This window comes from Psammomys obesus, unplaced genomic scaffold (assembly GCF_907164565.1).
Source record: "Psammomys obesus unplaced genomic scaffold, mPsaObe1.curated_primary_1811, whole genome shotgun sequence".
NCBI classification, from domain to species: domain Eukaryota; kingdom Metazoa; phylum Chordata; class Mammalia; order Rodentia; family Muridae; genus Psammomys; species Psammomys obesus.
In genome coordinates, this window is record NW_026596069.1 from 4,203,599 (window position 1) to 4,216,555 (window position 12,957).

The 12,957-nt window shown below is 50.0% G+C and overlaps 1 protein-coding gene across 2 annotated transcripts in view; it reads left to right on the forward strand.

Moving 5' to 3' along the window:
• The window catches only part of Proc (protein C, inactivator of coagulation factors Va and VIIIa), a 10,448-nt gene extending 813 nt beyond the window's left edge, over window positions 1–9,635 (forward strand). Inside the window, exons 2-9 of one of the 2 annotated variants that reach the window (XM_055625496.1) lie at window positions 1,509–1,595; window positions 2,457–2,620; window positions 3,335–3,359; window positions 3,483–3,620; window positions 3,715–3,849; window positions 6,249–6,394; window positions 7,632–7,749; window positions 8,954–9,635. In XM_055625496.1, coding sequence (XP_055481471.1) covers window positions 1,509–1,595; window positions 2,457–2,620; window positions 3,335–3,359; window positions 3,483–3,620; window positions 3,715–3,849; window positions 6,249–6,394; window positions 7,632–7,749; window positions 8,954–9,543 — 1,403 coding nt within the window. In that variant the 3' untranslated portion in view covers window positions 9,544–9,635. Of the gene's footprint in view, window positions 1–1,504; window positions 1,596–2,456; window positions 2,621–3,334; window positions 3,360–3,482; window positions 3,621–3,714; window positions 3,850–6,248; window positions 6,395–7,631; window positions 7,750–8,953 lie in introns of both variants that reach the window. The other variant, XM_055625497.1, reaches the window with a different exon arrangement.
• Window positions 9,636–12,957: the final 3,322 nt, after the last annotated feature.

Sequence of the window (12,957 nt, forward strand, 5' to 3'; positions counted from 1 at the left end):
TGTGTGTGTGTGTGTGTGTGTGTGTGTGTGTGTGTGTGTGTGTGTGTTCTGGTGTTGGGATTGAACACAGAGTCTTAAGCATGCTAAGTGTGTTCTCTCCCACTGAACTGCAACCCTCCAGGATCCTACAGCCTGTTTAACAGCTTGGGGGAGAGGTGGGGGGGGCTGGGGAAGATGGCTCAGTTGAAAAAGTGCTTGCCCTGTAAGCATGAGGACCCAGGTTCGATTCCTAGAACACGTTTGTTTGTTCGTTTTATTAGAGACACATGTGAGTCGGTCGAGGTGGCACACGCCTGTAACCCTAGCACTCTGAGAGACAGAGGTAGGCAGATCTCTGAGTTCGAGGCCAGCCTGGTCTACAAAGTGAGTCCAGGACAGCCAAGGCTACACAGAGAAACTGTCTCTCGAAAAACCAACCAACCAACCAGACAAACAAAGCCACATACGGTGGCACACACTTACAACCCTAGTGCTAGAAAGCAGAAGCAAGTAGATCCCTTGGGTTTGCTGACTAGTCAGCCCAGTTACCGAGTTCCTGGCAGCAAGAGACCCCATCTCCAAAAGTAAGGTGGAAGCCAGGAGTGGAGGCACAACCTTTTAGTTCTTACACTCAAAAGGCAGAGGCAGGCAGATCTCTATGAGTTCAAGGCAAGCCTGGTCCACATGGAAAGTTCCAGGATAGCCAAGGCTGTCTTTAAAAAAAAAAAAAAAAAAAAAAAAAAAGTGGACAATGCCTGGGGAAGAACAGCCAAGATACTCCGGTCTCCACTCATGCGCATATCTGTGCACACGAGAAAGAGCTTTATGTGGGTTACTATTTATTTTCCAGCAACTCTTTATGAAACAGACATATTCTATCCATTTTACAAATGAGGAAACCGAGGCAAGGAGCACGTAAACATCTTGTCCAGTCTTTCTTCAGTATGAACTGGAATTTGCCTCAGGCAGTGAGCTGTCTGCTTGTCAGGTAGCTGGAGCGTGCCCAGCATTAAGAGCCAAGTGAACAGCACACCCCACTCCGAGCCCCAGCTTCTACACAGACATGTCCTGTCCTCCCTTCCTTCCTTTCTTGCTTTGTTTTGCATTTGTGTGTGCACGAACACGTGGGCACACAAACATTGGGAGGTAAGAGGTCAACCTCAGATGTTTCCTTCAGGAGCTATTCACCTTGTTTTTTGAGGCAGAGCCTCCCGATGGCCTGGAGCTGTTCCACTGGAGCTGGTCAGGCAGGCTGGGATGGCTGGCTAGCAGTCCGCAGAGATCTGCTTGTCTCTGCCTCCCCAGGACTGGAACCACAGGAATGTGCCATGATGTGTAGATTCTTGTTTTTGTTTTATATGGGGATCGGACTTAAGTCTTTATGTTTGCATGGAAAGCACTTTAATGAGTGAGGTATCTCCCCTGCTCACGGATGAGCCTTTAATTCCACTTTCAGGGGGAGGGGAGGGGGCACTGGAGAGCAGCAGGGCTGTGTGTGTCCTTGAAGCTTAGAAGTTCTCCTCAGATAGGTGTCAGCGGCTTCAGGATGCGGCAGTTCACAGTCTTCCTGCTGTTCATGTCCACCTGGGGCGTTTCTAGCACACTGGTCCGTCCTGGTAAGACTGTCTTCACCTCACTGCAAGACCCTCAAAACCTCCCCTGGGCGCACAGGGGAACCTCCCCTGGGCTTTCCACAGCACAGGTGCAGACGGGCCTCTCTGGAGCCGCCCCAGCCACCTCTTCAACCGTGCTCTTCTTTGAGCGCCCCACCCCCCTACCAAGCCCCTTTCCAGCCTGCCCTGCCCACGCTAGCTCTCTGCCACGCTCAGGTGGGCACATCCCCTGCGCTTACCGCTCAAGCCCCTCTTGCATGCTTCGAGCTTGGTTCCTCCCTCTTAGCCGTTCTCCTGCCCGACAGGCATCTATCGCTCAGAGCTGAGGAGACAGCAAGTGACAGGTCTCTGTTCTCCAGGTGTCCCTGCTCCAGGGAAAGAGATAGGGACTGTATGATAGAGGGTGCGTTTGGAAATCAAGAGGTGAGACGGAAGGGCTCACTTTCCTACCCTGGGAGAAGCGTAAGACAGATTTCACTGTGCAGTCTGACTCTTTCGTTACTGTCCATTTGTTATTAGACATTATATAAGGCTATTTTCGTGCACTGTGCAGTTTTAAGGGCGGCAGCAGGATCTGGCATTGCCTCTAAGCGCTGCGATCTGCCCAAGACACCTTGTTGAGTATGTGAGGCATGTCCTCAAAGGAAAGACTGTCTGTCTAACAGCACGCACTCCTCAAGATCCAAACTGCTGTTCTCCCGAGGGGGCCCGGGAACAGGGCAGAAAAGCCGGGCACAGAACCCCTCCTGGGAACTAGAATAGGAGCAGAGGTGCCAGGGCGAGGCCTCCCCTGGCTCTCTCTAGCTGGGGTTCGTCAGACCCTTCTCCAGTCCCTCCACCACATTGACCCCCATCCCGAACCAGACCCAGTGTTCTCCAGCAGCGAGCACGCAAACCAGCTGCTCCGGGTCAAACGTGCTAACAGTTTCCTGGAGGAGATGTGGCCAGGCAACCTGGAACGCGAGTGCGTGGAGGAGCTCTGTGACTTTGAGGAGGCCCAGGAGATTTTCCAGAATGTGGATGACACAGTAAGGGCACCAGGCTAGGTCCAGAGGGAGGGCTGGTGGCTGGATGGGATGGAAAGGAACAGTGGGCGTGACTACTGCCGTCGAGGACCTTTTTGGAGTGTAAGCGCTGGTTAGTCCTGTGGGTGCTGCTCTTCTTTAAGGACTTGGTCAGGGCCCAGGGGACTGCAGGAACCAGAACCAGGGAAAACAGAGTCTGGGCAGCCTTCCCTCCAGTGGCCACTACTGCCTGTCTCCGTCTCTCCTTCCCTATGACCCTACGATCTTCCTCTCCTCCCCCCTGACCTACACCTCGGGGTTACGGGGTGCGTGATCAAATGTCTGTCCCCATGGGGCATTCTGGGCCTCAGTTAATTGAGGCCTAGTTAGAAACACTGACCCTGAGCCAGCAAGTCTTGTCTCAAGCCTGGATAATGCAAAGCTAGGAGGCTTTGCATGATAGGGCTGTAGGAGGCCGAAGAGCCTGTAAGGGGTTTAGATACTTTCCACAGAGGACAGTGGGGTGGGGGTTGGAGGGAGTAGGTGACCCAGTGGGCAGAGATCCTGCTTCATGCAGAGCGGTGTTCTGGGGTGGGTAGCGAGGGGCACTAGGGCAGATGTTTGTCTGGAAGCCCTTCCCACTCCCCAGACAGCATATCCAGGAGGAGGCAATATATCTTGTGGGCTTCCCCTAGGTAGCCTGGCAGAGCCCTCACACTGCCTTCTCTCCCGCCACAGCTGGCCTTCTGGATCAAGTACTTCGGTGAGTGAGTTCTAGACACGTGGACGGATAGCCGATGCTTGCTTGCTCCAGGGTCAGTGGAGGCTGGAGAGGAAAATGGAGGTACCCGCACCCGCTACTTCCCCATCCCGCTGTCCTTCGCAGATGGTGACCAGTGCACGGCTCCGCCCTTGGACCACGAGTGCGACAGCCCATGCTGTGGGCATGGCACATGCATCGATGGCCTGAGCAGCTTCAGCTGCAGCTGCGATAAGGGCTGGGAGGGCAGGTTCTGCCAAAAGGGTGAGGGGACCTCGGCGAGGCAGAAGGGTGGGCTGAGGTGGGGTCTGGAAGCAGTGGGGCCACCCGGAGCTGCCTGCCCTCTCCTGTCGCGCAGAGCTGCGCTTCCACGACTGCCAGGTGAAAAACGGCGGCTGCTGGCACTACTGCTTGGAGGAGGGAGGCGGAAGGCGCTGTACCTGCGCCCCTGGCTACGAGCTGGCAGACGACCATGTGCAGTGCAAGTCCACAGGTGAGTCAAGGCAGCGCTCCCGGAGAGAGAGCGAGCACATCTTGGGGACCCAAGACAGGTGGACATAGCACCCTTGCCCCTCCCCCCACCTCTTTTGCTTGTTGCCAGCCTTCAGGCGCCCGTGGGCCATCCCTGGAGTATAATCGTTTGTCTGTCTCCCTCTGTGTCTCTATCTGCCTCTGCCAAACATACACGGTCTGAGCTGACCTAGGAATTAAGTCATCGGCATCTTCCTCCGACTACCCTCCTGGAGGTATTGCTTCCTCGCGGAACCCCAATTCCGCCTTCCTTTTAGATTTTCCTTGAGTTTTTCTTTTGAATTAGTTCACAAATGCGTGTAGTTGAAGAAGTCAGGGTTTCGCATCTCTTTGGAAGGAGCTCAGTGCGGTTTCCTGGGTATGGCTCTATTCTCATCTTTTGTACCCTTATGGAGGCGATTCCTCTTCGGTTTCTAGAGATGTTTGATATATATATATATATATATATATATATATAAAAAAAAAATATATATATATATATATATATATATATATATATATATATATATATATTGAACCTATAGTATGGCCACATATGAAGCAGACATTCTTCCCAACTATTTCTCTTCTCTTTTTTCCTTCTTCCTTTTTTGAGAAAAAGTTTAAATAAGTCACCTTACACACACACCACACTCGCCACACGTTCATTTTGTGTCGGCCATCTGCTGCTGGGCACGGAGCCAAACCTTCAGAGTGGATTGTTTCTCTGGTTAGACTCCCTTGGAAAGAACTTAGTTTTCAAGTAACTATTAATTGATCACTTCGGGTTAGGAGCGGGGCGTGAGTCCACTTCTTCGCGCACCTGGGGCAGACCCATGCAGACCCTGGGCATGCTGCCAGTCTCTGTGAGTTCCTATGTTGTGTCTAGAAGGCCTTGACTCCTTGATGGTCTCCACCCCCTCTGGCTCTTACACTCTCCGTCTCCTCTTCTGTAGAGCTTCCTGAGCTCGGAGGAGAAGGGATTTGACAGAGATATCTCTTTATGGACCGAGTGTTTTAAGGTCTCTCATTTACTGCATAGATCTCATCTGCTTTGGGAGGAGCCTTCTCAGATGATGTCTGGGCAAGGCACTGGTCTCTGAGTGTAACAGGAGTCATTTGATCACTATGTTCCTTTAGCAGAACAGTAGTATTTGGTTTTCCCCTAGGTCCCTAGGCTATCTAGTCTCTAGTGGGTTTTGGCCACCCAAGGCAGCATTGGGTATGGGTTCTGCTTCATGGAATGGGCCTTAACTCAAATCAGATATTTGTTGGCTAGTCCCAAAAATTTTGTGCCATGATTGCACCAGCGTTTCTTGCACGCAGGTCACTCTAGTAGATGGAAGGGTTTGTAGCTAGGTTGTTTGTTGTTGTTGTTTTGTTTTGTTTTGTTTTTTAACCTTTCTCCTTTGGTAGCTTGCAGAGTACCTTCTAGTCTATATGGGATGAATGCTCTAGGGAGCTCAAATTCTCCATGTTCAATGGGTTCTGTAGGCGTTACTTTCAGCAATAGGCCCTTACTTTACCATCATTTTGTGGAGAACCACCAACGTCTTCGGCAGTAGCCTGGGTCACCTGGAGGTTCACATGAGACATGTTTTGCAAAGAACTCAGCTAGATGTAATCCATTCCTGGTACTGGAAACTTCCTTGGGCCTCTGTCCCCCTCGTTATTTGTTGATTTCATTTAGATTGTCAGGTCAGTTACTGTGTCTATGTACTGGCTAGCTTCTGGAATTTTGCTGCTGCGGTCTCCTTTCCACTCCGTCATTCCTTGCCTGCCCTGTTGATGGGGTTCTGCTGCTTTCCAGCTTAGATCCCCCACCCAGCAGGGAGCACTTACAGGAACAGACCTGCAGACCATCAGCCCCAGGATTTCTGTGGTGTGCTCACTGCTATGGAAAGAGAGACTTCAAAATGACGCCTTCCAAGAGTCAGCCAGAGTGGGAGGCGGCTCTGTTGGGAGAGAGCTTACATGCAAGCACAAGGGCCCTTGTCTGCATCCCCAGCACCCGCCTAGAAAGACAAATATGGCTGTATGTGCCTGTAAGCTCAGTGAGCTACAGCCTCCAGACCCATGTAATTTATTATCTCCCTAGGAGATGTGTAGTATTCAGACAAGAAGTCTTTTCTTAGACATCTCAGGAACGATCACCTTCAGCCCTTGCGGGTAATGAATCCAGGATATCTTTAGTCACTAGCAGTAACGCAGATCAGTAATGTTGCTTGGCCAGCTCTTGCCAGTAGGTGGCACTATTTGGTTTTGAGTCCCAAGCTGCGCTTCTTGAACCTCCTAGCCTAGCCTACAAACAGAAGCAGGCATGAGAGGGCATTGTGGGAGTCATTCCTGGGAAGCCCTTTAACACCCCTCCTTGACTTCCAGTGAATTTTCCATGTGGGAAGCTGGGGAAGTGGATGGAAAAGAAACGCAAGAACTTCAAACGGGACACAAACCCAGAAAAAGAACTAGAACCAGATCCAAGGATCGTCAATGGAACACTGACAAAGCAGGGTGACAGTCCTTGGCAGGTGAGAGGAAACAGTCTCCTGGGACCCCTGATGGCATGAGAGAAGATTTTCTGCTTGAGGGGTACAGGTGAGGGCTGGTAAGGACAGGAACGGGCATGCGCAGGGAAAGGCGTATGTCTTAGTTAAGGTTAGTATCGCTGTGATGAAACACCACAAGTAAAGAAACTTGGGGAGGAAAGGGTTTATTTGGCTTGCACTTCCACATCACAATTGATCATCAGTGGAAGTCAGGACAGGGACTCGAGCAAGGAAGAAACATGAAGGCAGGAGCTGATGCAGAGGCCACGGAGGGTGCTGCTTATGGCTTGTTCTCCATGCTCGCTCGGCCTGCTGTCTTATAGAACCCAGGACCACCAGCTCAGGGATGGCACCACCCACCACAGGCTGTGTCCTCCTCCACCAATCATAATTAAGAAAACGCTCTCCTGTTGGATTTCATGGAGGCATTTTCTTAACTGAGGCTTGCTCTTCTCCAATGGCTCTAGCCTGTGTCAAGTTTACATAAAACTAGACAGCATGCCAGGTGGTGGTGGTGCATGCCTTTAATCCTAGCATTAAGGAGGCAGAGGCAGGTGGATCTCTGCGTTCAAGGTCAGCCCAGTCTACAGAGCAAGTTCCAGGACAGCCAGTGCTACACAGAGAAACCCTGTCTTGAAAAACCAATCCAATCAACCAAACAAAGAAAATACTAGGCAGCACAGCATAGATGGGAGGCAGAGACTATGTTTACGGAGAAGGACAGAGGTACAAAGGAGTGCTGACCTGGACCATCCCCCACTTCAACATGGAGTAAACACTCACATGGTGCTCAGTAAATGTAAATCTTTACCAGTAATTCCCCAGCTCCGGGATGATGGGTAAGCACAAATTTGGGGAGCTCAGAAACTCTGGAAATAGCTCAGTATTATGAGAACCAGGATGGCTCTCAGGACAGGGGCAGAGGGAAGCCCAAGAGAGATACCTCAAGCAGCCTGAGTACCACAAAGGCACCCCAGAGCATTTGGTATGGCTGAGGGTGACTATAGGAACTGCATAGGCCATGTCAGGGACATGCCCTGACACAGGCATGTGACACCAGACAGTGTCACAAATAGCAAACACTGGGTAAAGACTTAAGTCTATGTGCACCAGTGGGACCGGGAAAACAGAGGAGTGCTTGGAAAACCCTTGGAGCCCTGTAAGACTCCGGGTCCTGTGCCAGGAGTTGTCAGAGGTAGCTGTGTGATGTTCTTTTCAGGCTATCCTTCTGGACTCCAAGAGGAAGCTGGCCTGTGGAGGAGTGCTCATTCACCCCTCCTGGGTGCTGACGGCGGCCCACTGCATGGAGAACACCAAGAAGCTTACCGTGAGGCTTGGTGAGGGCTACGGCCAGGCAGGAGCAGCCTGGAGCCTGGGGTGGAACATGGGAGGCAGGCTTGCTGTCCAAGGGTGGGTGACCCTGGCAGTTACATACTTAGGCTCCACAGAGGACGCATGGGGGACGGAGGCAAACGTGCTAGCCACGTGCTCACACTGAGACTCCAGTCAGCTGGGGAAAACTTCTGGTGCTCATCTCAGATCTAGGCCCAAACGCTGTGAGGAGTGTCACACATCCAGGTCTCCCAACTCCCACTCTTATGGAGCCAGCTGCGTGGGCCTCAGCACCCCGCTGTGGTCAGACCCGTGATACTGTGAGCGTCACATAAACCGACAGTGTGGAGCTGTGCAACGCTGGCAAGCCTTGCTAGCTGCTTCCTTAGGAGTGTGAGGGTCCCCAAGTCTAGGCCCTACTCTGAAAATATCTGTAGGGGCTTTTTAGCAGACATTATACCCAAATTAAAAAAAAAAAGTGGGTCAAGGAATAGCATACTCCTTAAAATGAGGACTTGAGTTCAATTCCCAGCACCCAACAGAATCCAAACATGTTAGTTTATAGCTAATCCCAGTGCTGGTGAGGCAAAAACAGGAGGGTCCCCGGGGTCTGCAGGCCAGCCAGCTTAGCTGAATCTGTGAGCTTTCGCTTCAGTGAGAGGTTCTGCCTCAAATATAAGGCAGAGGGCAATTGAGGAAGAAACCAAACAGCGACCCCTGGCCTCTGCATGAACTCACACACGAGCACATACATCCTCGCTCACATGCGTCCTCCGAGAACATGAGCAAATACACACATATGCAAGCGCATACATAGCAAAAGAATGGCTCACTGAGAATGACGAAATCGACACATACAACTACCTTCAGCGCGAATGATGGCCTTACGGCCCTGCTTCCCAGAGCCATCAGTCGGTGAAGAGAAGCTGCTTCTTTTCTGTGGTTCAGATCGTCCTTCCAGGGTCTTGATGGTGTTCCCTTTTAGGTCTTACTGCCCTGGAACTAGTCTCTCTAGCAATGTTGTTCTTCGTTCTCTTCCCCTCTCTGCCCCCTGCCCCTGCCCCTGCCCCTGCCCCTAAGATCCACCTACTCATGTTCAACCCCACCTTTGGTAAGGATCTGAGGCACAGGGACCCAGTTCAGGGCAGCAGAAGCACCACGGCCATGTGGGCCTCTCCAGCCTGCTCTAATAGCATCCTTGCCTTGCAGGTGAGTATGATCTGCGACGCAAGGACCACTGGGAATTGGACCTGGAAATCAAGGAGGTTTTCATCCACCCTAACTACAGCCGGAGCACCAGTGACAATGACATTGCACTGCTTCGCCTGGCCAAGGCAGCCACTCTCTCTAAAACCATAGTGCCCATCTGCCTGCCCAACAACGGCCTAGCAGAGCGGGAGCTCACTCAGGCTGGCCGGGAGACAGTGGTGACAGGTTGGGGCTATCAAAGTGACAGAGACAAAGATGGCAGAAGAAACCGCACCTCCATTCTCACCTTCATCCGCATCCCCGTGGCCCCACGAAACGAGTGCATGCAGGTCATGAACAATGTGGTCTCAGAGAACATGCTCTGTGCAGGCATCCTTGGTGATAGGAGAGATGCCTGTGATGGAGACAGCGGGGGACCTATGGTGGTCTTCTTTCGGGGTACCTGGTTCCTAGTGGGCCTGGTGAGCTGGGGTGAGGGCTGTGGGCAACTCAACAACTACGGCGTCTACACCAAAGTGAGCCGCTACCTTGAATGGATCCACAGCTACATCGGGGACAAGGATGCCTCCCTGAAGAGCCAGAGCTTGTAGCATCCCTCCCTGATAATCTCTGTACCCCAGAGGCCAATCTTAGAAGTGAGCATCCAAGACAGAGGACATTAAAGGGGCATGCAACAAACATTCCCACCTGAGTTCCTGTCTGTCTTTCCGTCCTTTTTATGGGGCTGTTCTGGAGGAACGTAACACCAACCGAGCATCTAGTATACATCAGGCGTTTTATGCAAAGAATCTGCTTAACTTTCAAAGCCGTTTGTGTGTGTGTGTGTAAGATCCAGTAGGGTCTGAAGCTGATATAATGGGGGGAGCATTGATTTATAGAGAATTTTTTTAAATGTTACTACAAGAAACAACTAGAGCCTTTCTCAGGAGCTCAGAAAGAGCCAGTGCTAGCTGCAGGTCAGAAAAGCTTGGTGGTGGCCTGCGGCAGAGGCAGGTAAGGCTCAGAAGGGCCATTGGGTGGAGCTGAGAGTCAAACCAAGGACACACGCCCAAGCTCAGCTGCTTCTCTTCACCACTGTTCCCGGGGGGGGGGGGGGGGGAAGCTGATTCTCACACTTGTGTGTGTGTGGTCATGCACATACATGTGTTTGGAGACCAGAGGACAACTTCATGGGTTGTTTCTCAAGCACTGTCCACTTTTTGATTTTTGTTTTTGTTTTTGTTTTTGTTTTTGCAGGGGGGTTATTTTTGTTTTTTGACACAGGGTCTCTCCCTGGACTGAAATCTACCCAGTAGGCTAGGCTGGCTGGCCAGCAAGTCCCACCCCCATCCCGGCTTTGACAAGCAGAGACAGAGGGTCAGTAGCTCCCGGGAGAAGCAGCTGGATGCCCAGGAGGTGCGGCTCAGAATGACCGTATGGTGGTTTGGCCTCTTGAAGAGGCCTGAAAACACCATGGTAGAAGCAATTGTGCTGGAAGTCACCACGGTATTGACAAGAAGGAGTGGAGCAGTTTTGGGGCGGGACTCAGTTCTAACAGCTTGTTTTTGTGAGAGCTCAGGGTGCTCAGAAGGTTGAGGCAGGAAAGTCACTGCCTTCCAAGGGTGCCGATCGCAGTGACCTAAGGCTCTCCCCTAGGCCTCACCTCTTAAACATGCTGTATCGTCTTGCTGCTCTGGCAGTCTTCCAGCATGTGGACCCTTGGGTTCATGCCGTATCCAAACCATAGAGGCTGAGGATATTATATGAGTGTCTGGCCTGAGTGAGATCTACCATTGTTGGATGCCATCCAATTAGCCCACCTAACACTAAGAGGAGAGGGAAGGGAAATATTCTGTGTGTGTGTGTGTGTGTGTGTGTGTGTGTGTGTGTGTGTGTGCGCGCGCGCGCGTGCGCATGCATGTCCATGTCCATATGTGGCCCCCTTTTTCTCCTGTGGCTGGGACATTGTATTGGGGTTCTCCAGGGTAGCAAGCTTAGAGAATGAATCTGTATCACAAAGGGGGATTTGAAAGCTTGGTTTCCTTGATAGGGGCTGCATAATCCAACAATGGCCATGTGCACACCAGAGAGGCTGAGAACCTAGGAGCTGCTCAGTGTGTGGGGGCGGGGGGACTCAGCAGTCCTTCTGCTCCCCACATAATTCCCCTCCTCTTTTCAGGTCCCTGTGTATGTGACCCAGTGAGTTTTATTAGGATTGCTTATAGGGACGTGGGCATCTTACTAGTGCTTACACCACTGAAGAAAATGTCTCTCTCCACCAGCTACCTTTAACTGCTTGTGGATCCTCAGGGAGGGCTGGGCCTTATGAGCCCAGTTTCATTGTTTTATATGTGGAAATCATTTTCCCAGCTCCATATGTTGAGGAGGTAATCTTTTTACCAGTATATAAACTTTAAACACCTTTGCCCACAATTATGTGGCTATAACTGTGTGGATTTATTTCTGGTCCTCTTATTCTACTTCATTGGTGAGCATGTTCTCTCTCTCTCTCTCTCTTTGTGTGTGTGTGTGCTTTAGTGCCAGTGTCAAGCTAGTTCTGATGGCATGTCTTGTTGTACAGTTTGAGAACAGGTATTGTGATAATCTCCAGCATGCTCTTCTTGTTTAAGGCTATTTGAGAGTCTTTGTGCTACAATGTAAATTTTGATTTTTTTTTTTTTTACTTAAAAATAATTTATTTGGTATGTGAGGTGGGGCACACCTTCAATCCCACAGGCAGAGGCAGGCAGATCTCTATGAGTTTGAGGATAATCTGGTCTATATAGCGAGTTCCAAGCCATCCGGAGTTCCACAGTGAGACCTTGTCTCAAAGAAAACCAAGAAAATGTCATTGGAATTCTGACGGGGATTGTACTGAATCTGTAGATTGCCTTTAACGACTTTCCACAATATGAACTCTGCCAACCCATTAGCATGAGAGGCCTTTTCATCTTCGGGTGTCTTCCATTTTCTTCATTGTCTTAAAACGTTTCATTGTAGAAGTCTTCCACCTCCTCATGTAAGCTTCTTTTTTTAAAAAAAATATTTATTTATTTGTTTTACATATATGTGTACTTTATCTGTAGATCACTTGCATGCCAGGAGAGGGCATCAGATTCCAGTATAGATGGCTGTGAGCCACCATGTGGTTGCTGGGAATTGAACTCAGGACCTCTGGAAGAGCAGACAGCGCTCTAAACCAGCGAGCCATCTCTCCAGCCCCTGTATGCTTATTTCTAGCTTTTCTTTTTCTGTTGTGAATAAGATATTCCTCCCAATTTCAATCTCAGTGAATTCATTGATAGAAAAGATGCTGTGTTGGTTTTACACACTTCTACTCTGCGGAGAGTGCTTATCACATCTAAGAGCTTTTCCAGTAGAATCTTTAGGATCTTTTAAGTATAGGATCATTGCCTGCAAACAAGCTTAGCTGACTTTTGCCTTTACCACAAGTATTTGTTTTTTGTTTTTGTTTTTGTCTTGTGGCTCATTAAGATTTTAAGCACTATAGTGAGTAAGAGCAGAGAGCGGCAACCCATAACTTATTCCTGATTTTAGAGAAAGTACTTTGTTTTCCCCGATTTAATATAATGCTAGTTAGAGGTTTGTCAGATATAGCCTCTGATATGTTGAGGCATGCTCCTTTATTCCTAGTTTCTTCAGATCTTTTATTGTGAAGGGAGAGACACTGCATTTTGTCAGTGGCCTTGTCTGCATCTATTAAGATGGTCTTTGAGTATTTAAGTGCTGTGCTACTTTTAATGATTTATTCATGTTGAATCATCCTTGTATCCTGGAATAAAACCAAGTTGGTCACGCTTTGGTAGGCAAGTTTTGGTTTTTTGTTTTGTTTTGTTGAGACAGGGTTTCTCTGTGTAATAAATAGCCCTAGCTGTCCTGGACTGGCTTTGTAGACCTGGCTGGCCTCAAGCTCACAGAGATCCATCTGCCTCTGCTTCCTAAGTGCTGGGATAAAGGTGTGCACCAGCAAGAAAATTTTCACTTATGTTCATCATTGGAAAAGT